Source organism: Amborella trichopoda, chromosome 1, assembly GCF_054954075.1.
Source record: "Amborella trichopoda isolate Santa Cruz 75 chromosome 1, AtrichopodaSantaCruz75HAP2 v2.0, whole genome shotgun sequence".
Lineage (NCBI taxonomy): Eukaryota > Viridiplantae > Streptophyta > Magnoliopsida > Amborellales > Amborellaceae > Amborella > Amborella trichopoda.
The window spans coordinates 44,128,610-44,155,634 of record NC_142336.1 but is presented as its reverse complement, the minus strand read 5'-3'; the positions used below and the strand labels follow the sequence as shown (position 1 = coordinate 44,155,634).

The window sequence follows — 27,025 nt, the reverse complement described above, 5'->3', positions numbered from 1 at the left end:
ATTCATGAGATATTCACCTACTAAAAAGAGTTACAAATGCTATAACCGAAAAACTAGGCGATGTATGTTTCACACAATGTTGAATTTAATGAATATACTCCTTATTTTCAAACTGGCCCCAGGGGGAGATTAGTGATGCAGGGAGAAAATAAACCAAAAAAAATAACAATAAAAAAAAAAGGTTGAGAGAATGTACTATTTCTCATGGTTTGCAAATGAATCTACCCCAAAATAATCTCTTCACAAGACTAAATTTTATTAATTCATTTACCTCTTTACAATGAAGGGCGATATCCCTTTAAATAGACTAAAAAAATTAAGAAAGAAGATAAACAATAGACTTTTCTAATTTGTCTCTCTCTCTCTCTTAAGTTACTTTCTCTTATCCCTATCTTCTCTCTTAAATTCATGTGCTACCTATATTTTACAATTCACGTGCCACCCATGTTTTACCCAAAGCTATTGTTGAAAACTCCCTTTAGATTTAACTTTATCATACACCCCATTTATATATAACCTTATCTTATTTACATTCCTAAATTAACTAACCCAATCCATAAATATCAACTCACGCACAAACTCAGTGTCCACTTTTCCCTGCGCACCTTTTAAGTTGAAAGATAAACTCAAAAACTAATAATAATAAAAATTATTATTTTTTCTCTGTATCATTCTCTCGTGGTTGGGAGCAGCTCGACCTCGAGCATGAAGCCAATTACCATCTGCTAATTGGTGATGTAATCCCACCATGTGCCTCAACACATTTTTTTTAATTTCTTTAAGACTAATGTAAGACTCTTTGCCTGTGACTGTGTTCAAAGAGTAATTGTTGAATACGAGCTTGGGCTGACTATTTCTAACTAATGCCTTAGTTTGAACCAAGACGCACCATATGAAATCGATGAACACTTTTAACCAAGAAAATTTGGAAGATCGATTTTAATATCAAAATCTCGTGGTCGTTCTATAGGACGCGGATCTGGGTTATAATTTTTGTTACCCTTGAAATCAACATTCTGGGATTATTGTGGAATTACTGGTGCAAGATGAATATGGCTGTGAGCACCTTCTTCATGATGAAGATTGTTTACCAACCGCTGCAACCTCTGTTCCATCTTTGCATCCTCGTCTTACGTAAGTCAGTTCGAAAATCCTCTACAGCTTTGGTTAACTTATCTATAGCTTGTATCCAATGATCATCCATAGCAGAATTAGCTTGATTAGCTTTTGGTGATATTGTAAAACAAATTGGATTTCTATTGGATCTAACTTGCTCTGATACTAATTGATGCATGGAGAAAATAAACCCAAAAAAATAACAATAAAAAAAAGAAGTTGAGAGAATATACCCTCACTCAAGGTCTGCAAGGGAATCCACCAAATTTTATTAACCCATTCACCTATTTACAATGAAGGGAGATATCCCTTTAAATAGACTAAAAAAATTAAGAAAGACTTTCTTATTTTATCTCTCCCCTTATTTTCTCTCTCTTAACCTACTTTCTCTCATCCCTATCTTCTCTCTCTTAAATTCACGTGCTACCCACATTTTACAATTTACGCGCCACCCATGTTTTACCCAAAGCTATTGTTGAAAAGATAAACTTCATTTAGATTTAACCTTATCCTAAACTCCATTTATAATTAGCGTTATCCTATTTACATTCCTAAACTAACTAACCCAATCCATAAATATCAACTCACACACAAACTCAATGCCCACCTATCCTTGCATACCTCCTAAGTTGAAAGATAAACTCAAAAACTAATAATAATAAAAATTATTATTTTTTTCTCTGCATCAATTAGCTAAACAACCTCTACCCAATATCTCTAAAAAATGAGTGATCTCAATTTCGGAGTCGAAATCATTAAGAATTCCATACCTAATCAGGAAGTACCTCAACCTATATTTGAAGAATCCATTCTTGAAACCTAGAACACTCCAATGAGGAGGAACAATCAAATGAACATCAAGAGTAAATTCTTCCTCAAGATTTCCAGCCAAGATGATCTGGTCGTATTACTCGACCTCTCTCTGGTTGAAAGGATTACTATACTTATCATGTTAATGAAAACAATTACAAAATACATTATCACATTCAAAGACAGATGGATTTAAAGAACTTATCTCCTAAGTATAGTGCTTTTTTTTACCAAAATTTCCTCAACTAAAGAACCTACTAGTTTCAAGGAAGCTAATTCTCATGCAATATGGAGAACTGATACGAAAGAGGACCTTGTTGCTTTAAAGAGAAATCATACTTGGGATGTTGTTACTCTTACTAAAGAAAAAAACTATGTTGGTTGCAAGTGGGTTTATAAAACGAAATACAAAAGTGACGAAACTATTGAGAGATACAAGACGAGACTTGTTGTAAAGGAATTCACCCAAACCTATGGTATTGACTACAATAAAACATTTACTCTTGTGGTCAAAATGAATATTGTGAGGGTTTTTTATGCATATCAAAATTTGGTAGCTATAAATTTTAATTTTAATTTTATTAATTTTATTTTTGGGTAGATTTTTTATTTTTATTTATTAGAGTTAATTATTTAAATTGGATTTTTGGTTTAGTTTGATAAAGTCTAATTTTAAGAAGTATGTTTTACTTAGGAAAATTAAGTCCGTACATTTTTTTAGGGCCAAAACCTCTTCTTTTGAAAGAGTTGGTCATCGTTTCTATTATAGGAAATAGTTATTTTTATTAATCTTATAAAATAGACTTTATTTTTTTGGAAGTAGAGTCATTTACATATATCTTTTAGGAGTTATGGTAAAATCATGGGTACTCTGGAATATGTTGATCATTTTATTAATGTATGTCTTGGATGTTATGGTAGTTATCTTTTTAGAAAGAAAAAGGATAAATAGGGATTAATTTGGATTAGGTTAAAACTTGGGTAACTAATAGGTCATGTAGAGGGAAAAGATGAAGTAGGGATTGTAGTTGTCTTTTAGGAAAGTTGGTTTAAAGAATATGGAAAGAATATAGAGATATATTTATTTTAATTAGTTATGCTTTTTGGTTTCTAGTTGGGAGATAAATTAGGAGGTTATCTCTTGAGAGTACGTGAGATGATGTTTTACATGTCTAAAGAAGGAGGCACGCACCATATAATGGGATTTGAATTTTAATTAATTAAGATAGTGTTTCTTGGAGAGAGAGAGAGAGAGAGGCCTTTTGTGGGTGTATTTTCTTTTCTTGTTATTATGGGCCCGTACCAGAATACTGGTATCCACGCATTTTGTTCTTTCTTCTTGTGATTTCCTTCACGATTTTTATTTCTCTCTCTTAATCACTGTTAAATTTGTCGAGTGGTATTTACCGATAAATTTTATATTATGTCAGTTTTACTTTCTATTACTACCAACAATGAATGACTTTTATATCAACTAGATGTTAAAAATGTCTTCTTGCACAAAGATTTGGAAAAAAGCTTACATGAAACTTTATTCTGGTCATCCTCAAGAAGGTAACAAAACTTTGGCTCTATGGGCTTAAAGAGTCTCTCGGGGCATAGTTTGCAAAGTTAAGTCAAGCTCTCATTGATATAAGGTTTTCTCAGAGTAATGTTAATTCATTTATGTTTGTAAAAAGAAGGCAATCTGAAAATGTTATTGTCCTTATCGAGATAAATTATAAAGCCAACATAGACTCAAACAAAGCTTTGGAAGATATTGGGATTTTTCAACATTTGGTTGGTCGACTTATACATCTCACTGTCACTCGACCTAATATTGCTTATGCGGTCAGTATGGTAAGTCAATTCATGCATTCTCCAAAAACTGCTCATCTTGAAGCTATCAATCAAAGTTTAAGGCACCTTAAGTCATCTCTTGGAAAAGGAATAAAACTGCTCATCTTGAAGCTATCAATCAAAGTTTAAGGCACCTTAAGTCATCTCTTGGAAAAGGAATTTTAATGAAAAAGAATGGTCATACTGATATTATTGCATTTTTTAATGCTAATTGGGCAAGTAGTCCTACAGATAGAAGATCCACCACATGGTATTGTACATTTGTAGGGAACAGTCAGTGGTTGCTCGATCTAGTACAGAGGCCGAATACAATGTTATGACAACTACAACTTGCAAATTAATTTAGCTAAAAAATTTTCTCAAATATATGGGTTTCAATATTTTGTGTCTAATGGTTATGAACTGCAACAACCAAGATGTTATACATATTGCATTAAATCTGGTATTTCATGAACGAACTAAGCACATAAAAACATATTATCATTTTGTGAGAGAGGAAATTCAAGCGAAAGAAATTACTACTCCATTTGTCAAAAGCAAAAATCAACTTGTTGATATCCTTACAAAGGCCACAAGCAAAGTACAATGTCAAGAAGCATTAAGCAAATTGGACTGGATAGATATCTACACACCAACTTGGGGGAGAATGTTGAAATGATATTCCAATATGGTACACGGATGATATGGTTATCCATATGCCATATTTTTAGGTAACTAAATGTGAGAAATATCTTAGTGATATATTCAATAGCCTTTCAATCGTGGACATAGGTCCAAGAGATCAAACCACATAAAAACTGTATTTTCTACTTCTTCTCTTATTGCCTCTTCTTCTCAATTTCTCCTACAGTGTCATTATTGTAGAAACGAAAAACAATCCACGAGAACTAGAAAGAAGAAACATACGCAAAAGAAAGAGACAATCAACCACAACGCAATGATATACGTGGTTCGGCGACGTGCCTACGTCCACAGGAGATGAGAACTTCTTTGCTGGCAATGGAAAATAGGGTTACAAAAAGCTTTCTTCCTCACGCCTCTCTGATTACATAGCAATATGTGTTTTTTCCTTAACCCTAGATAAAGCCCCAATCGCAACAATATATATTGAGTTTCAGATAGATGGTATAAATTATCGAAATACCCTTGTACGGATATATATTAAGTCCCAGATATATCGAATCTCATGTACGAATATATCCGAATTTCTCCTCGGGGGCTACCGCCCCCGAACCCCTTCATGGGCCGAGTCTGTCGAGTCAACTTGTCAAGACGACTCTTTCGAGCCTTCGCCCCTTCAAGCTTTTTACAGTCCTCCGGAGTCATCTTTTTAACTCCACCTTGGCAGATCTATTTCTTCAAAATACAAAACATCAATCCTTAACAATTCTAGCTCTATATAAATCCCATACCTTAATTATTTGAGGGTTTGGAAACTTGAAATTTTAATAGAGATAAACTTGCTCTCTGTAGCTTGAGCTCCAATTCTCCCCATTCTATAGAGACAAAGTTTATCTGTACCCATCCAAACCCTAATCTTGCATGCAAGACCTCAGGCTATCACAAAATCCTTGCAAAGAGGGAGCAAACCTCATTCCAAAGGCCATGAGGATTCATCTAATTGAATATGGGATAGCTTATGAAACCAAACTTGTTTTTTTATATATATATTAAACATTTGTTGTTTTTTTTAATGTTTTACTTATCTTTGGATTTTTTGGAGTCATACATATTTGACAAAAGTACACATCTGTAGACATGTAAAAGAGCACATATGGTGAGCTCATGCTTGGGTTGGACTCCATCTGATGCCTATTCTCGTCGGTCACTTCCCATGCCCAAATGCCATACTAGATGCTTCTGGTCAGGATTGGGACCTACCTTTGTTGGTTGCGATTATCTGGTTAACCTCAACACTAGGTGAGGCTTACCCTGATGGTATGAAGGTTAAGTTACTGCTTGGTTTTAAAAGTCAATGATGCGAACTAACATGATATTATATAGCTTAAAAGGTAGTGATTTAATGCAACGGTCATATCATAATATGATGCAACTATTGATGGAAATGATGTTGCATGCACAATAAAAAAACCCCATAACTCATTCAATCCTCTGAATTTTTGGGTACACATCCACAAGCCATTCATGATTCTCTCAAATATTATTAGTTTTGGTTGAAATTTATTGAAAAATGATCCTTGAACAATTCTCTTTGATTTTGAGCTAGATTGGCCATTTACACGAGGAAAAATGAAAAAACAAAGACCATGGTACCCCAAGCTTTTTAATGGTTTGGATTGATATTGTCTTCAATTTGACCCAACAAAACTGCCCGTTTGCAAAGTGGCGGGATGAAAAGTTAATTTTATGGCCATTTATCAGCTTAAATTTTAATTTTCCACCCATATTTGAATCCTCATCTATAAAAGGCCCAAGTCTAGGTCATTTGAAGGGTTGGAGATTGAAAATTTGATAGAGAAGCTTAGAGAGACCGAAAGAGAGCTACAGAGAAAAAAATCCTTCAGGGAGAATCTCAAGCTTTACCTCGAGGCTTCTTATTCTAGAGAGAGAAAATCTAATTTTAACAAAAACATAACAAGCCATACCTCAAATTGACCCGAAGCTAGCAAAAAGAGAGAGCCAAAGCCATCAGGGTATCCGCCATTGTGGTATGAGCTGGATAGTCTAAGAGAATTCGCCTAATCGAGAAGATTTAGAACCTAATTTGAAAGCATTTATTTACTATTGAGAAGTTGTATTTACTATTTTTGTTATACATTTGCTTTTTCTTTTGGAGTCATTTACATCTTGTCAGGCATGCACACACATAAATTGGGCAACAAGCTCCTTGGAGGGAGGTGATAATTTTGAGGCTTAATTGCTCCTAACCATGATTTATACGTGTTAAGAACATCTCAGACTCATTCAATACTTGGGGTTTTTAGGCAAGACTTGGGCAAAATACTCCTACAGTATTCCTCACAATTCTGTGGAGCCGGAATACGAAAAAACCGGCAAAACAGTGGCTGAATAAGTAAGAAAAGTGTATGAAAACATGATTTTACTGATTATTTGATACACACCATAGAACCATTCATAATTCTGTCAAATCTTCGAGTTCGCATATGAAATTTGTCACAAAATATTCCTAAAATAATCCTCTATGATTTTGTTCAGTTGGATTGGCCACTTAGCTGTGAGAAAACGCTCAAAGTGGTAGATATATTGGATCCTAAGCTTTCCAAGGCTATGAGTAGATATGACCCCTACAAAATTACCCTTTTGCAAAGTGACACAATGGAAAGTTAATCTTTCACCCACTTATCATCTTAAACTTTTACTTTTCCTCCCATATTTGAATCTCCATCTATAAAAGACCAAGCCTTAGTTCATTTGAAGGGTTGGAGATAGGGAACTTGAGAGAGAAACTCTAGCTTTATCTCTAAGGCTCCCATTTTAGAGAGAGAAATCAAATCCCAACCAATCCCTAGCAAGCCACACCTCAAATTGACCTAAAGGTAGCAAAGAGAGAGAGTCGGACCCATTAAGGTATCGCTTAGCATAATATAAGTTAGATGGTTTAAGGGCATTTGCCTAACTGGATTTGGGAGATTCTGATCCAATTTGCAAGTATTTATTTGCTTTATCGAAAAGTCTTGTTTCTCAATCTATTTTTTGTGTGTTTGCTTTATTTTTCGAGTCATTTATATATTTTCACGCGCACCACCACAAAAATCAGGCAACACTTTGGATTATTATCCATTTGGCTTATTAAAAATAGTGTATACACTGTAGTACTACAGAGGCATAATGCACACTTATCCCTCAGGCGAAAGAGCTAGTTGGAAATATTTTTCTATATTAAATTTTGAGATCCACCTAAGACTCATGACTATTTTAAGAAAAAATGAGTTCTTAAATATTAAGATTTTAGGTAATCTCTATTCAATATTAGGACAAGTGCATTTGAACTAGAATGAGAAATCTACCCTTTGAAATCTACACTTTTCTAGATATCTGTGTCAAATTTAATGATGATCTTTTGAGGTCCTACACACATGGATGTGGGAGGGTCTCATAAGATCATTATTATTTATTTAATTTGGGTGGTGCGTAATCTCAAACTTTGAGACAAGTGCACTCAGAGAATGAATCATATCATCCAATACAATTGAACAACGTAAATATCAGGATCCGCACAATAACAGGTACAGGCCTTGATGCACAAACACTGTACCCACAAACAATGGAATTTTGAGATTTTGTCCATGCCGCCTAGATATGAAAGCCACTTCATGGTATGAAATTCTCTTGATTTATCGGAAGTGGTGTGTTTCTTGAGATTACAATTTCACAAATTATTTTGCATTTGATCAAGGAAAAGTCCATGGCGTGTTCTAGGTTACATTTTTTTCAAATGTAATGCTCTTTCTAAAATCTTAGGTTGGATCGAATATCCAAAATACATGTCATTCTATATGCATTTCCACTGTATAGCTATGGTTTTGCAGAACTAAGAAAAAAGAATTGGAAAGTGTTTTGTGTGTCCGCCGACTCACTAGCCTGCTGACTTACAAACGTCCGTCTTTGCTAATGGATAGAAAAATAATTTAATAAAAATATTCAACATTTTATTTTAGATGTTATTTTATATTAATGATCGTTATAATGTAGATCATGGATCTCTAGAAATTTGTTGCTTCCTTATTAGAACAAATAATGACAAATCACATCAAAATTGGTTTCAGAAAATTTTTGGAATAGGTGTTTGATTTTACCGGTTTTTTAAAAACAGGAATGGGGCCAGATCATTCATCCACATATCTGCATTGGATTGTTGGATCAACAATTTATGTTCGGTCTGGATTGGTTCCGACGAGTGATCCAAAAGAGATTATAAATAAATAAAATAAAGATTAAAGTAGGGTATATAGGGTAGGTAGGGATTTAATGGGACCTAAAAAAAATTAGACAAGCTGAGAAAAAAAAAGGAAAATATATATAGAAGGGGGTGTTTTGGGGGGAACCATGCCACGACCCAACTATGAACCGGTTTGGTCTCGATTAATTCCCATCTGATTCGACAATTCAGATAAAAAATTTGCAGATTTTAAAATAACAGATTTTACAAAGAAACAAGTGAAATCCCGTTAGAGATGGATAGGATTGGCAACAGGCTAGGCACAACTCAGGTGCCATAGGGCCAGCTCAAGCCTGCCCTGACTAGGCCAAAGAGGCTCTAGCCCAAGCCTCGCTTGACCCTGCAGGGCGGCACCAGGCCAACTTAAATAAATAATAATAAAAAAAACAAAAAAAAAGAGGTCCAAGTTGGGCCGAACCGAGCTGGCCTTGGCCTAACCTTGGCCCGGCTCTATCATGTGTTGTGCTTGCCCAGGCCTGGCCAAGCCCTGAGGCTACTATGTGGCCAAAGCGCTGATTTTTCAAGGTTGGGTTGACCGGACCAGATCGGGCCACCCAAACCACTGCCAACCCTAGATATGGGGGCCGGCTCAACAACAAAAATATAAAACCCTACATTTTCTAAGGGAAAACTCCATTCGCACACACTAGGTTAGCTTGCTCTGCATGAGTAAAGCACCCTAGAGTTCTCCATAAGCTCCCATGTGCGTCGATATCTCCTCTTTAAGAATGACCACAAAGCTTGGTTTCATTAAAGGGCATGCTTTCTATGCTTCCTCTACAACATAAAACTTATATACTTCCTCTTATCCAACCGTCCATTTTGAATTGAGGGCTAAGATTATCCCAATCACAATGTTACATTTCTATATTATTTTATTGTTTATTTTTTTATATCAATTATTTTGACATCCAATCCTCTATTAAACTCGTACTAACGAAAAATACAAAAATAATATTTTCAATAAAATAAAATGACCAAAATACCCTTAAAAATTTCAAGGGGTATTTTGATTATTATATTTTATCGAAAATTTATTTTTAATATTTTTTATAGGTGCGTCCCAATGACAATATGGCACGTACCAAATTTCATATTCATAAAATTTGTATAAAAAAAATAAAAATAAGATACTTTGAGACGTCGAATCTAAGATCGAATGGTGAGTGGCTCCCTTGATCAAAATGAGATGGCTGGATGGCAGGGGAAGCATAGATCTTCTATGATGTAGAGTAAATATAGAAACCTTTCCCTTTTGTTTAAAGATCATGTGCTCTCTCTCTTTCTCTAGGTCATAGAATCACGTCATTAATTCGAATGTAATTGTAATAAGGGAAAGTTCACAACCAATTAACGAGCGAAAGTATATGTTATGGTACTAAGAAGCCAAATCCATTTTTGAATTGGACTTTGAACTTAATTTTTTTGGGAATATATAATCTTTAACCGGCAACATTACCATGTTAATAAATTTAAATTTTTTAAAATGATTGCTTTCGAAGAATAAATTCTGATCATTGATTTTATTGTTATGTAGGACTAACACTTTTTCATATACATCTATTAGGATGGTTTATGATGAGTCAGCGATGCAAATATAAAATTGCATCTCTTGACACACATAACACTTTTACCTCAACATTTTTTGGCACTTGATACACTTACTCATCCATGCAAGTAATTTTTATTTGGTGTTATATTTAGATACATAATCCAAGTTAATATATAAATTTTGGTACAAGCAGAAGTACTTACAGATTATCACTAAGAATGATATCAACCACATAAGATGTAAGATCATCCACATAGAGTCTCTATTACCTACATAGTATACTAACACCATGAGTGCATATCGTACACTCCACAGTAGCATATGCTATAGACATACGCCCTCAAGCAAAAAACATATATAAGGGGATTTTTTCAATCTAAAATTTCAGAATCCACTTTATAAACAAGAGATAGGTATTTTCAATCAAAAAAGGATTTTGAGTTTCTAACCACTTAGATTCGACCATCCACAAATCAGAGGATCTCTATTCAATCTTGTGTGTATTTCAACGAATTATTTTTTATTTTTTTCGAGTTAGTCACTAGGTTGAGTATTACACATCTAATGGTACTCAGAGATAATATTTCATCTCCACCGTCATTGGATGCTATTGACAATGGAGATCAGGGTCTCGTGTTGTTCGAATATTTATCTCTTAAGCAGTTACATATTGAAGGGCATTGTCCAAGCAAAATCTCTTGCTCCCTCCACTAGAATCACATCTAGAAGCAAATTTGAATTGTGAATCCCAATTTTTTTGTTGTAGTCTCCTCAATTTAGTGATCAACCTCAGGAAATAAAATTTTTATTTGAGTACTTGCAAAAAAGTAGACACTATCCATTTTGTGAAGAGTTACATCTAGTGTTTAGTAGTTCTAATTACATACATTTAGTGCTTCTAAAGTGAATTAGTAGTTCTAATTACATACATTTAGTGCTTCTAAAGTGAATGTCAAGATAAATACTTATAAGCAATGCGAAATGAAGTAAGTGCACAATATATGCTCCCTAATCTAGGACTTATCTAAACAAATGTGTAATTTGTACAAGGTGGTCTCATCGTATACAATCCCATTCGATAATTCATGAGTAAAAGGGAATGGGTGTACTTGACATTTTCAAGAAAAACTAGGAAATTGAAGTCATTACTTTTCTCTAAAGTGGCAAAAAAAAAATTCACATATGAGTTAAGTGGAGCAAATCAGTAGGCTAGCTATTCGCCATGTCATAAATAAAAGAACACAGAGACAATGGTAATAGACCAGAGTTGTCAAATTCTCTTCATTTTAGCCGAAGAGGTCGAAGTATTCCAGATTTCAGAACTAAAATGGAGGAAGCGAAGTATGGTATTGTAGTTTTGGTTAGATTCAGTCGCTTCAGCCTAAACGAAGAAATATTTATATCAAAATATTTTTCTGAAATGTGTATATTTATTTTTATATCATTTATTTATGAGTGCAGTTTCATACAGACCCATCCGTAGGTGTAGAGGTAAGGTGCATCTTTAAATTTTATCATGGTATATAATTTTGAAGTAAAATGTTCCTAAGATTATCTCAAATCTATTTTTATATCTAATTATATAATTTTAAATTTAAAAAATGGTTAAAATCAAGTAGAGCTATGAACATATGAAAATCTTGAAAATGGATGGTGTAGATAATATATTGTAAAATTCATAGTCAGACATCTCGATGTCGAGATGATCAATCAAACTACCTTTTCAGATGTATTTTTGAGAGGCATCCGTAGTTCTACATTATAAGGTAGCATCCTTGTATAACCTTTTTCTTTTACTTATATTAAATTTAAAAAAAAAATCTAAACTCCTTTCTCAGGTAGCATCCTTGTATAACCTTTTTCTTTTACTTATATTAAATTTTAAAAAAAAATCTGAACTCCTTTCTCACCGAACCGAAGAAAGACATTCTTTTGACCCTCCTTCCAAATATGGAGGTAAGTTGGGCAATTTCTCATCTAGTTTTCACCAAGATAACTCACTTCTTCCACTACATTTGGCAGAAATTTCAGCAATATAATCATCCATTTATTTTACAGCAGGAGAGCCAGAGGTCTTCTTCAACCCTGCCACTTCTACATTGGGCAGAGGTCTTGCCTTAAAGCACTCTACAAACCCCCATTTCATCATTTCACAGAGGAAGAGCTAGAGATCTCTAATTCTTACCTCCAGATTTAGGAGACATTGCACTATACCTGCTCCAAATCTTCTTTTGGGTAAGTTATTTTCTCTTACAAATCCCCATCACTTGGTTTAGCAGAAAATACTTGAGATTTAGCCGGAATTTTACTGGTATCACTCATGCGTCACAGTATGGAATAACCTCCAGATTTAGCAGAAAGTTTTATGTAATATATCCACATCCCCATCACTTACGTTACAGTAGGAGATCCTAATCTTTTCATCTATGGGTTGTTGTTTTAGCAAGAAAAACACTTTGAAGAACCCAATTCCAGATTCAGAATATGTTGTGGAAGAAAAAGTGAAAGAAGTATTATTAGAGATCCGAAATCCATCTTTTATTAGCCAACTGCAAAACAATGGCGGTACCCATCTTCAAAAGCAAAGCCCGAAAGCTCCGGTCCATGGGGATGAGAGCTTAAAAGCTCCAGTCCACAGGGACCAAAGCTTCAAAGATCCCACCCATCAAGGCGAAAGCATGAAAGTTTCAACCCATGGAGACGGAATCTTGAAACCTTCGATCCATGGCCACCAAAGCTTCAAAGACTCAACTCACAGAGATGAGAGATTGAAAACTTTGACCCATGGAGACGAAACCCTGAAAGCTTCTATCTCTGCAGACAATGAAAGCTTGGAAATCTCAGAGAGCCTGAACTGCTTGAGTGAGAGTGTTTCAGCTACATTTGGGGAGGAAAGAGAAGTGGTTTCTCCAGCAAAATTCAAAATGCAGTATGTTTCCCCAACAAAGAGAAGAGCAAGATACATGGATCAAAGAAATAGGGTATTCTCAAACAATGAGGAAATGAAAGGAAGGGGAAACCCTTCCCCATTGAATCGAACAGAGCAATTGCCAGTGAGAAGGCTTGGGAAATCATTTTCAGAGAGAGATATGGGTCGCTTTCAGAGGCAAGAAATGAGGAGGGATGGAAATTCCGCTGCGAATTCAGGCAGGCAATCAAGATCCCCGGTAGCTAGGGCATCTCCAATAAGAGAGAAATCAAAAATCACAAACCCCACTACTAGGATTCCTGCTACAGAGAGAAAGGAAGCTTTGGAAGCAACAAAAGAACAGGAGTTCGATAAGGTTTCTTCTCCCACTGCTAATGAGTCACTGGAGAACCCTCATGTTTCTTTAGAATGTTTCATCTTCCTGTAATTCTCATGCAATATTTGTTTCTTATCGTTTCATGAGCCAAAGTCGATTTTTTCGTGTTACTTTTGTAGCTGGAGAATCTGGGCACGGCCTGGAAATACTGTAAATTCTGTGAGAGGAGAGAGAGGGTGAACTGCTCAACAAAAGGGCAGACCCAAGTGAAAAGATAGAGCCACATGGAATAAACACAAGTAAAAGAAGTAATCTTTACTTCAATGAATGAAAAATGGCATCATTGTTTTTTACCACTAACTTATGCTTAGTTTTAATCCTTGCCAGATGAAAAACTAAAATTCAATCACCATATACAATCACCATGTTTTACTGAAAAAGAAAAGTCAATATCACCAAAAAAAAAAAAACTGACAAATGGGTCATCAATGCATGTTTGGTATGCATGAAAATATTTTCGTTCATGTATTTTCACATGAAAGAACTCATCAATGTGATTAGGCATGTGAGTTTTTTCACAAAAAGTTGGCAGCCGAGTGGTGCGGACCAATTGGTGTGAAAAAAGTCTCGGGAGCTCTTTCGTAAGAAACTTCATGCCTACCAAATATGAGTATACTATACTTTTTTCCATTGATAATTGTGAAAAAGTGACATCAGTTTACATGCTGCAAATACATCAGAAAGATGAGAAAATGAAGCATCTTTGAGCGTTATATATTTGACTTTCTCAATCTTTGGTGACAAGCAATGGCAGTATCATTACATGCATGCTACAAATGCATAAGAAACAGTAAAAAAGAGAAATGGAAAAGCGGTGGACTATATGGAATCCACTTCAAGGAATACAAGTGCCATGGAACTTTGATGAACCAACAGCAAATCTTACTGCAACCAATGCATAATTCCATGAACCAACAGCAAATCATGCTGCAAAATAATACATAGTTAAAAATCACTGATCAGAGTGAGATGATCTGGGTTCTCAGTCCTTCGAAGATACAGTTATGCATTTGGCCCTATCGGCTCCGATCGTAGTTTTGATGTACAGCTCTCCAGCCTTGTAAGAGGACCTCACCATCGGATCCCACGTACCGAAAACCCTGTCAAAATGGGATATTAATGAATTAAAAGTTGTCCTCATTGCTACATTATTTCTTTGTTTTAATTTGTTATCTTTGTTCCATTATCCTCTTTTTTAAAATGGTGTGGTTTCTGTAAGGTTACAACCTTAAACAATACAATTAAGGCGCACCTCCAAATTTTATCACACTCCCAAACGAGTAGAATATGTTTGGCTTCTATTAGACTAATTTTCTTGTTGCTATCGATATTTTTAAATGATAATGTGATACTTCCTCAATTTTTAGATTTTCTAAGTATATATTTTTAGTCTAAATCCTCATACGAAAGTGCTATTTTTAGTGAATTCTGAAATTTCTCTTAATTACCTTAATTTTCTTTTTTTGTATAAATTTAATAAATGTGATGTACTTTTCAATTTTGTAATTATAGAAATTTTCTTATATGAAAAATAATTTGTATGAGTTTAAAAAGCGAAAAGCTGAAACATTGTATATAATATGATTGGTTGTGCTTTTGCCATGGACAGGTTATGCACGAGTAATTCTTAATATTTCCACGCAGAGGCCACACAGGACCAAAATGGACATTTGGTATACCATGCAAACCTCATATCTTTAGGTGTGGTTTCTATAAGGTTGCCGCCTTAAACAATCCAATTAAGGCGTATCTCTAAATTTTATCCTAACATGTAAACCTTGAACAATCCAATTAAGGCGCATCTCTAAATTTTATCCTAACATGTAATTTTGTTGTAAAATTTTTTTAGGATGATGTTAAAATCTATTTTCATTTTTAATTAAAAAATTATACACTCCAAAAATGGTTAAAAACAAGTAGACCTATAAACATATGAAAATCTTGAAAATCGACGGTCTAGATAATGTGCTGCAAGATGCACTAAAAGGGGGGAGGGGCGCTGCGGGTTGAGGTGTAAGAAAATTTTTATTTAAATAGAATTTTTTAATTATCTCTAATTCATCTTGTGATCAATTTCGAGAAAAGGAACAAAAACAAAACTAATTTTGAGATAGGAAACCCCCATAAATGATCATACATTAGATGGAGGGTCCAAAGTCAATATCACATATGGAACTCGTTTAAACAATTTCTAAACTCCGTATCATTTTAAAACAAAAAAAGTCTGATGAATAAAAATGATATCACCTTTGAAGTGAAACCGACCATCTAATATGGTGGTTTTGCTGTGTTCCAATGTGCAAATCGGTCCCCATCAGGACCACTAAAACTTTTCCCCCATGATTTTAAGCAACTTCAGCTGCTCTTAATCACACGATCTTGTATGTGATATTACTAGGTTTCTTCCACTAAATATTCTTCCAAGAAGAATGTGATTGTGACGAGGATCTCTGATAACTAAGAACAATAATGCGATTGCCACCCAATTCACTATTTTGCTTCCAATTTTTGTTTGTAAATGAAATTGGTTTCCAAATTCACCATTCTAATTGAGTTGTAATAATTTTGGACGAGTAAAAAGAATTAATAAATGTATAATATTATTGCTAGTTTGTGATAATTTTAGACGAGTAAAAAAATTTAATAAGTGTTTGATCTAAAACTAATTTCACTTTATATATGATAATATTATTTTTAATCTTATAATATGGAAATATTTTCTAAGATTTTTAAATTATTTTGTTGTAATATTATAATGTTATAGTATAATTAATAATTATACAGACATCTATATAGGACAACAACGTCTCAATATTCACCTATTTTTACAAAGAAATGAAAGTACATAATGCACCACTTCTAATTACGTTTAGAAATTAAAAGAACACTATTTTTAAATGTTTATATAGTGATTTTTTTAAAAAAAATTGAAACAAAAATTATCAATTCCACTGATTCTCTGATCCAATAAACCAATTCTTTGATCCGACATGGGTATGGGTGAGGCAGAATCAATTCACCAATCCGATTTTTTAAAGCTTGTCTTAATCACATGTTATCACATTTGATATTACTAGGGTTCTTCCATAAAATATTTCTTCAAGAAGAATGTGATTGTCAAAATGTTCTCTGCTAACCAAGAATAATAATTTAGTGATTTACACACAGACCATAAAATTTATTCTAAAATACAAAATGCTCCACTTGTATGCAGAAATTATAAAGAACGTTCGTCAACTTGCATTTTATTTTATTATTTTCAAAATCACCTTTCGGTCTAAGGATGGAATCTCGGTCCAAATTTCAAATTATTTATTTTATTTTTTCAATTTTTTCATTAGTAGGGTAGTGCTCCAAGCTTTAAGATAGTGCCCGACTATCAAAAAAAACTATAAAATAAAATTTGGTCTGAGGATGTCCTCAGACTGAAGGGCACTTTTGAAAAAATAAAAAAAAATAAGTTGACTGGATTTTTTTGTATCATATTTTAGGAGAAATTTTAAGGTCCATACCTAAATCACTTGTAATAATTTGATCCAATGTACCACAAGAGTATACTTGTCCAAGATTGCGACAAAATTCAAAGTACATGAAATTGGTTCCCAAACTCATCATTGTTATTGAGAAAGAAAGAAAAGAAAAGAATCCATATATTCGTACCTAAATCTTGAGAGGGAGCATCTGGATACCTAAATCATGAAAAGGAGCATCTGCGACTAAATAAAAGAAGAAGAAACTGTTGCAAAATCTAAAGGACTCAATCTTATATTACCAAATTTGTTTTTTAGCTGATATGAATTTTCATCTCCGACGGTAACAAAAAAAAGAAAAAAAAAAAAAGAAAAATAAAATCACACGTTACTCCGAGCGCAAACTATGTCGGCAAACTATGTCTGGCAAATTGGGCATGACTGATTGCACTTGAGCCACTTGCATATGCAGTCTTCATGATATTGATGCAAACAAGGCATTTCCCTCACATTATTGGCGTTATTACTCAACTCGGACATGCATACAGCATGTACATCTTCCTTTATCTCTGTGGTACGACTCAACTAAGGAGGCCCATGGTCGAAGATAATTCTCGACCTTATTTCGTATCGGCCCATGGTCGAAGATAATTCTCGATCTTATTTCGAATTTCAGATACGAAGCGCTCCAAAATCTCTGGTTCTAAGTCACCCGCTTCATCATTCACCATCAACAAACTCAATTTTTCTTGGGGCCCATTGGGATTAGAACGGAGCGCCTCGGCTGCACCAAACATGCACCAAACAAACATGTAGGCTGCTGCGATCTTACCTAGGCTAGGTATCACCGGGTCTACTTGCTTGAGTTCTTCGTGATCTTACCTAGGCTAGGTATCACCGGGATCTTACTTAGGCTAGGTATCAGCGGGTCTACTTGCTTGAGTTCTTCGTGATCTTACCTAGGCTAGGTATCACCAGGATCTTACTTATGGCTAGGTATCAGAGGGTCTACTTGCTTGAGTTCTTCGTGCATGAGGAAGATGGAATCTTCTAAAGTTGTCGGCATGTTGTTTTGGGTGGTGGAAACCATGAAACATCTTCTTTCCTTCATTGCAACTCTGTGTCTAATGATGAGTTTTATAAGTAGGTGGTGAGTGTTTTCACAGAGTGGGTAGCAGGTGAGAGTGAGTTTTAGTCTTACATCGGTCAAGAAAGATGAAGACATGGCTATGGCAATAAACAAGACATAAACAACTAGAGATGGGAGATGAACTAGAGAAACAGAGAAAGATGGGAGCCAAAATACAAACAACTAGAGATGGGAGGTGAAATAGAGAAAGAGAGAGAGATGGGAGACAAAGTACGAATAAAGTTGATACAGTTAAGGCTGAAATTGGGGAGAGAGAACTGAATAACATTGAGAAGAGAGAACAAGGGAGAAGAACGGGATTTTGAAACAAGAGAGAGAATTAAATAAAGTTGAAACTATGAGAGAGGTTTCTAATGCGTCGTTAAAGAGGAAGAGAAAAAAATAAAAAGAGATGGAATTGATAAGATAGAAGAAACAAAAATAGACCAGGATTGTCTTAAACTTGAAAAAGGACGAAAGTAATAAGAGGAGGGAGAGGGGTGGATTGTCTTAAACTTGAAAAAGGAAGAAAGTAATAAGAGGAGGGAGAGGGGTTCCTTTTCTTCTTTCCTGATATGTAAATTTGGGGTTTCCTTTTCTTGTTTCTTTTTTTCTTGATTTGGTTTACATTCTTGATTTGGTTTACATGATAAGGAGAAGATAAACATAAATTAGCGTTTGAAGATAGAGGGATGGAGAGGGAGGGTTATGAGAGATTTTCTTCTCTTTTTATTGGCCAGATCGAGAGTTGCGAGGGATTTGTAATGTTAGAGAGATAATAAGATTGACGAAATTATAGCGTTTTTTAGAGAGAGTAGCATTTTATAGGGGAGAGATAAATAAGTAGATCGAAATAGGGATTAGGGACACGTAGGAAAACCTATTTAAGATTGAACTATTGCTAAATCAAGATTTGTACATATCCTAATTACTTTCATAAAGTTGATTTCTAATGGGTATTTACTTCTTCTTGTTCTCAATATTGGATTTTTTTTATGTTTTAAAAATGGAAAATGGTTTGATAGGGTTGTAGTCTTATCAAAATAAGTAAAACCTCACCTCATAATTCATCAAAAATTATAATTCAAGTATTGAAAAGCTTTTACATAGATCATCTCGGCTTGAACATGTTAGTTGTGAAAAAAAATTATGATTTTCAACTCTAAAAATATGTATATTGTAAGAAATTATCTAGACCGTCAATTTCACCCTAAAATTGAGTATTTATAGATCCGCAAGATTTGTACCATTTTTTGAGTTTTAAATTTTATTATTGGTGATGGAAATTGATTTAGATCCATCATGGAGATTTCGGATGTCAAAAGTGCTTTTCAAACGAGGATTTGAGGTGAGGCTTTATTTTGTTTTTATAAAGCCTACGCCCTATATAAACTGCATCCTTTAAATTTTGTTTATTGGGACTCGCAAAAGTTTCTTAAGTTGTCTCATAAAATAAACTCTAAGCTTTTTAATTTTTATTTTTTAAAACCAATTATAACACTTTCTTAGTTATTAAAATATTTTATTGTCTATTTTTTCAATTAAAAATAAGGCTAGGGAAATATGCTATCCTTACTCAAAAGGTTCCTATTAACTAAGGTTAAGTTCTTAAATTTCTCTCAATTACCTTAATTTTTTTATATTTGTATTATGGTACTATTTTAAAATTTTCAATTATAAATTTTATTATATATTAAAAATAATTTTTAATAGTTTAAATTGTTTTTAATATGATATTGTGCCTGGGCATTGCAAAGACCGTGAATGTTTTTTTTTTTTTTAATCTGTAATCCTTGGCCTATTGCATTCCAAAGGAGGATCGCCTTCGTATGGCTTGGCTTTAGGTCACATTGTGCCAACAGATTGGTCTCGCGGGATCAAATTGAACATTTGCTCCCACATGCAAGACGCCTAGTTAGAGGGATTTTTATGACCATGAAATTTCCAAGTCATTTTTCAGTCACCTTGTGACCCAACTATATGGAAAAACATAAATTGTTTTCAGATCTTAAAACCCAAAATTTTTTTTATTTTTTATTTTTTATTTTATGAAAAAGTATACAAAGAGACCATTTGTTTTTAATGTAAAATGCATAATATATGATTATTCCTTAAATTTGAAAATAAAAAAAAGATTCTATTTTAATTTCCATTTTATCATTTCCACACCAATAAATTTTGCAATTGTATGCTATGAGATCGTTTATCTTTATTACAAGGTACTTTTAGCCATTAAATGTCAATTTAGACAGCTTAGGGTGTGACATAAAGTTCAAAAAAGTTTTATTTGAACTCAGAGTCTAGTCAATAACAAACAAGTACCTGATTTGAAATTTGACGGACAAGAGTGATTGTAATTGTACTAAGAGTTTTTTATTCTTTATCTAAAATCCATGTAATAGATGCAAAATAAGAAATGGAATAATAAATCCCAAATTTGGAGCATAAATTCTTTTGAACCCTACAAAGAGGCCTATTAAACAAAATTTGGGAAAGGCCGAGAAAAAGCACTTTGTGGAACTCATTGAGCAAAGGCTTTCTATTTCATGAGTTGTTGGATTAAGACCTTCAAAAACTCTAATTCATTTTAATTATCATTAAAAAAGTTTATTTCTTGAAAACAAAGCAATTTACAGAATTTGAGATCAAAAGAAGTCTACACAATTCCCCAAGCTAAAAATACTCTTGTTTTCTTTCCTAGAGTGGAGAGTTTGTATTTAAAATGTTTTCTCTCCTCTTAAAGATGGGAAATGTTTCTATACTTCCCCTACAACATAGAAGATCTGTTCTTTCCCTACCATCCAGCCGTCCAATTTTGATCAAGTGAGCCACTTACCATTTGATCTTAGATCTAATGCCTCAGAGTATTTTTTATACAAATTATATGAATATTAAATTTGGTAGTGTCATCTTCTCATTTCGGTGCACTGACAAAAAAATATTAAAAAATATTTTTTCCACAAAATATAATGACCAAAATACCCCTTGAAAATTTCAAAGGTATTTTGGTCATTATATTTTATTGGGAATATTTTTTACAAGTGCAAGCATCAGAGAGGATTGGACACCCAAAATTTGGTGCCAAAATATTTTATAAAAAATTAAAAATAAAATAGTGTTGTGATTGTGTCAATCTTAGCCCTTCATTCAAAAGGGATGGTTAGATTAGGGGAAGTACATAAGTTTTATGTTATAAGAGAAGCATAGAAAGCTTACCCCTTAAATATTTAAATGTTTATCTCTTTTAGTTTTCTTAGAGGAGCACAATACACTTGTTCACTCACGTAAAATGTCTTTTCTCGTTCTTTTAAAATACTGGGGTCCATTTTAAAATGTCATATGCTTATTTTAAATAAAATTTAAGTTTTTTAATGTGGGATTGTCTACAAATAGACCATTTATCTTTTGCACACGAAAGTCACAATCATTCCTTACATGTAATTTTGTTGTAATTTTTTTTTTGGATTATCTTAAAAACTATTTTCATATCAAGTTAGAAAATTTTAAACTCCAAAAATGATTAAAATCAAGTAGATCTATAAACATATGGATATCTTGAAAAATGGATGGTCCAGATAATGTGTTGCAAGATGCACTTATTTTAGGACTCAAAAACTTTTTTTTTTTTTTAATATTCATACATCTCGATGTCGAGATGATCAATTAGAGGGTTTTTCAACATTAAAACAGCCTTTCCGATAGATTTTTGAGGTACATATGTGATTCTACATTTGAAGGTTCCAACCTTATATAAACTCTTCCCTTTTTTAGAATGGCCATGGATGATAGGCATTAATCATTTACACATGAAAAAGTTTATATACAGTTGAGGCTCTAAACAATCAAATTAGAGCCTACCTCAAAACTTTCACTAGAAGAGGTTGTTGTGATGCCCAAATATCCTCAAATTGATCATCTCGACATCATGATGCATGGACATGAGGAAAAAAATAGATTTCAAGTTTTAGAAATAGTGCATCTTGTAATGCATTTTCTGACTGTCAATTTTCAAGTTTTCATAGATCTACTAGATTTACACTATTTTTTAAGCTTTAAATTTTATAATTAAAGATAAAAATATATTTTAAGTCTATCACTAAGATTTCCAGTATTAAAACCACATTTCTCTACACTATTTGAAGGTGCCCTTTACTTTGATTGTTTAGAACCTAGGTTCCATACAAATCGCACCCTTTATACATTGAAACAATTCTGCCATTCTTGTTTTTTTACTTTGAAAAGTCAAACCAATTTTTTTATAATGAATGATCCTCCAGTTGTGATAGATTCAGAACGTTTGCCCACGTTTAAGAACATGAAAAATTTCATAAATAATAGGGGACAGAAATAGAGAAACATTGGAAGTTTCTGAAACTTCGGGCCATGATTATCTTAATGAATCCCTAGAATTTTTTACTAAAAATGCATTTCTAAGATGGTTTAAGAGAGGGGCCCGCACACGTATAGTATGAGTAGACTGACTCATAAAACCCATCCTTACAAAATGGAAAAGTCCTTCATGAGTGAGTGGGTGAAAGAGCCCTCACCAACGTCCCTATTTAAGATGGAAATTGTAAAAAAAATTTACAGTGTAGGAATTTTTACAAAAAAAGTCACATTTTAAATATCAACTTTTGTTTCATGTTCATGATTATCTTAACTTAGATCATGAATCCCTAAAATTTTAGATTAAAAATCTATTTCTAAAATAGTTTAAGAGGGGCCCGCATATGTATAGTATGAGTCGGCTTACTCATAGAAACCCCATCCTCAATAAACTAAGTACTAAGACGAGACACTAGAGTTGCAATATGCACAAAGAATGTTTGGTAAAGTAGCACTTAACAAAGCTGTTGGTAGCAAAAAGAGGGAGGGAGAGATCTGCACATCCTCGAAGCTCCTTAGGCTGGGACTTGGAAGTGCATTCCTTACAATGATTTAATTAATAAAACAATTTAAAATAATGATTTTTCAAAAAAAATAAATCTAGTAATCCCATAAAATATAGTCAAAAGGGGGAAAATAAGCAACAAAAATCAATTATCTATTGATTATATTTTGTTCAATTAATGAACAATATTTTATACTCTTCTGAAATGTAGTTTATGTAATAAAAATCTCGAACATAGAAAAAAATTATGATGAGGCACATTGTATACTATGATAGCATTTATTTTTGGTACAACAAGTTCACAATCACTTTTTGCTATTGGATATGAAATCCAAGAGATAAAAGTGTATCATAACATTTGAGAAATTTTGTTTTAGACTTTGTGCCTAAACAACGATACATCCTCAACCACTCAATTTCAAATCTAATGGTGAATGATAACAGTGTCATCTTTGTATCAAAAGTAAATGGTTTCGTCGTATATATCTTTAATTTTTTATTGATAAAATTTGCTTTATTAGATTTTCGAATTCTACAACCTCTAAAAGTATATCAAACTACTTTATTTGCAATTTTACACTTTTATAACCTCAAAAGCATTAAAGAGAGAGGGAGTATGAAATGAATCATTTTCTTAGCCTCTTGTTGCCCCTTCGAGGGGCTAAGACTGATCCCTAAAAAGGGGGGATTGATATAAAAATCGTGATCCCATGAGATCCCTATCGTAGAGTACCATTGCAGATCTTGGAGCTAGATCGACATCCAAGTTGTCAGATCTCGGGTAACTATGGTACTTGTGACTAGAGCCGGTCTAGTTGGTATCATAGCCAAAGGATAAAATGTAATATGAGCCCTTGCCAGATGATGCAGTGGGATGTAGCCATAATTGGCTTTGATTTACAAGATTTTTAAGAGAATTGAAAAGACCATCCATACATAGGGTTGGTTCAACAATTTAATTCGTTTGACGAGTTGAATATAGGGGTTCTCAGTGGACAAATGCATTTTTCATCGGAGACCTAATAATATATTCTTCCCTTGATCATTCCCGACTAATGTCTTCAACTGATATTGAGTTTAACCAGTTTTCAATTTTGTAAGCAGGCCAAGATTGACCAAGATTTGGAACTAGGCATTTTCCTTGTTTAAATCCACAATTAACTAAGTTTTCTGCCTTCAGTTGTAACACCTAGATCAAATGATAAGAACAAAGACCAGATTCAGAAGATTCTTTTTTGCTACATTAAATTGATTTTGTTCTATGGTACATTTTTTACTGGTTTAAGTACTAATGCTTGTGTACAAGCAAAATATGTGCCCTTGAAGTGGAAGTGCATAAAACACAGGCTGCGTATCCCATACTAGGCAGAGACATATCATGCTCCATCCATTATGGACATAAAACTTAAAGGATTGCCTACAAAGAGACCATTTATTTTTTGTACATGGAGGTTACAATCATTCACACTCATTAGATGTTAAATTGGATGGCTTGGGGTAAGTAACGAAGTCCAAGAATTGTTTTTTAGAACTTCTGTCTATTCAATGACACTTTTACAACCACCCATTTTGAAATTTAAGAACACGAATGATTGTGACCTTAATGTACAAAAGATAAATGGTCTCTTGTAGATAGTCCCAAAACTTAAACTTATCTACGCCGTCCATTAAGGACAGATGATGGATGTCTGGAACTGTATGGAGCAGTAGTTAAGACTTGTGTATGTTATGCTTTTCGAGTTTCGCTTCCTTGATTAACTTTGTCCTGATTGTGGGACAGATAACATAGCAAACATTAGTTTAATTTCGCTGTCATGAATTCATGATCTAACCTAAGAGAACCCCGCATTTTCTTATCAAGAGAAGGATCCTTATAGTCTACATTTTTTATTAGCAGAAAACACAATTCCATGTGATTCAGAATGCAATCCTAAATCTTGATTATGAGTAGAAAGCAGTAGCTCATAATACAAAGATTAGAGGCAGAAGAAGTTTTTTTTTACTATTTTAAAACATAGAATTGTGTCCAAGACTCAATATATGATCTTTTTGATGACTTATTCTTGGACCATTTGAATGCATCAAGTGATTGGATGATTTAAAACTGTTTATCGAAACAAAAAAAAAAACCAGTTGACCTTCAAGTCAATCTAGTGCTGAGAACTACCTGAATTTGTTAACTGCATCAGAACATATAAACTCAGTCATACCCATTCAAGAACCTATTGCATTGCAGTGAAAAAAAAAAAATACTGTACCCTCAAAATACAAAAAAAGAAAATAAACCATGTATGTTTCCCCCATAATTCAGACATGTTTTTATCAAGGAAAAAGTTTATATAAGGATGCTATCTTATAATATAGAACTACGGATGCTCCTCAAAAATCCATCCAAAAAGGTAGTTTTAATGTTGAAAAACCTTTTGATTGGTCATCTCGACATCGAGATGTACGACAATGAAGATGTTGAAAAACCTTTTGATTGATCATCTCGACATCGAGATGTAAGACTATGAAGAATAAAAAGATTTTAAGTCTAAAAAATAGTGCATTTTACAACATATTATCCACACTGTCCATTTTCAAGATTTTCATATGTTTATAGATCTACTTGACTTTAATCATTTTTGAAATTTAAAATTTTATAATTAGATATAAAAATAGATTTTGAGATAAACCTAAGAACATTTTACATCAAAATTATATACTAGGATAAAATTGAAGGTACAACCTACCTCAACACCTACCGATGCATCCGTATGTAAACTAGACCCTTTTATCAAACTTCTACTAGTTTTGTTACATAATTTTGGAATATGTATACTATGTTCCAGCGGGAGCACATACTGTATACTTACTCCCTTGGCCAAATGAATAACTTAGGAAAAATATTTTGATTTGAAATGTTAGGAACTACTTAAACATAACTATATAATTATATTCAAAAGAAAAATTGAATTTTGAGTTTTTTAATGCCTAGATGTCATCCTTCAAATGTTAGACGATTGTTATTCAATCTTGAGGCATTAATTTTTCCATGCTCATAGGGAATACAATTTAGAAAGTTTTAATTAGGTATAGTATAGGGGTTGAGGAGGCTACATCACCAAAATTTGGAGTCAATACCTCTATATTAGGTTTTCCCCAAAGAGTAAATGGACAACATGCTACCTTGAGAGCATGAAATCTTAAAGATAGAATAAGGTTTTTCATAATTGTGTGTTTTGTATCAAACTGAGGCTCTAAACAATTTAAGTAAGGCATACCTCTAAATAGTATCAAAAGAAGATTTTTCAATAGCAAATTTATTTTGTGATGGCTTGAAATTTATTTTCATGTTTAATTATAAAATTTAAAGTTGTAAAAATAGTGTAGATTGAGCAAATCTATAGACACTTGAAAATATTTGTGAGAACTTAAGTATGACTCTAATAAGTGATAAGATGAGATAAAGTAGACTTAGATTGATTAGCCATATGCATCGCATGCGTTGTATAACACCTGTTAGGAAGTACGAGTTAGCTCAAGTGGAAGGCTAACAAGAACAAAGACAGGGCAAAAAGACATGGTTGAAATTAGTGAGAAAAAATATGAAGACCTAGATTTGTGTAGCCGACTCAAATAGTTGAGAAAAGCTTTGATGATGATGATTCACTATTTCTCATATTTGAAATCTTTTTTTTTTTACTTCTATATATAACAAGATCAAGATAATCTATTGGAGGGTTTTTTAACATCAAAAGAACCTCTTCCGATGAAAGTTTTTTTAAACTCCACGCAACTTTTAGTGAATTTTTGAAGTGAGGTTAATTTGATTGTTTAGAGCTTGGCCTTATATAAATCTTTTTCTTTTCATAAAGTACCCAACACATTTGGTCCCATAAATCTTTTCACAACAATTGACATCTAATAATATTCCGGCCTATAACCACGTGAGAAAATATTTTGACGAAATCATTTTCTAGAAAATAGTTTCATACAACCAAACTTGT

The 27,025-nt window shown here is 33.4% G+C and overlaps 1 protein-coding gene and 1 long non-coding RNA gene across 2 annotated transcripts; one reads left to right on the top strand and one right to left on the bottom strand.

The window, feature by feature from the left end:
• Nucleotides 1-12,133: 12,133 nt before the first annotated feature.
• LOC110007927 (hypothetical protein) lies at nucleotides 12,134-13,843 on the top strand. Its single transcript, XM_020672272.2, has 2 exons — nucleotides 12,134-12,194; nucleotides 12,297-13,843. Exon 2 carries the CDS (start codon nucleotides 12,665-12,667, stop codon nucleotides 13,592-13,594), a length of 930 nt encoding a protein of 309 aa, XP_020527931.1. The 5' UTR covers nucleotides 12,134-12,194; nucleotides 12,297-12,664; the 3' UTR covers nucleotides 13,595-13,843.
• Nucleotides 13,844-14,226: 383 nt separating this feature from the next.
• LOC148783859 (uncharacterized) lies at nucleotides 14,227-18,634 on the bottom strand. The gene is made up of 2 exons (XR_016044570.1): nucleotides 17,204-18,634; nucleotides 14,227-14,643 (listed from the first exon to the last, which is right to left on the bottom strand). It is a non-coding gene; the product is annotated as an uncharacterized LOC148783859 (long non-coding RNA).
• Between the last annotated feature and the right edge of the window lie 8,391 nt (nucleotides 18,635-27,025).

Excerpts from the sequence above, each read along its gene's own strand:
- LOC110007927 (XM_020672272.2), top strand. The coding sequence starts at position 12,665 with ATGGGTTGTTGTTTTAGCAAGAAAAACACTTTGAAGAACCCAATTCCA.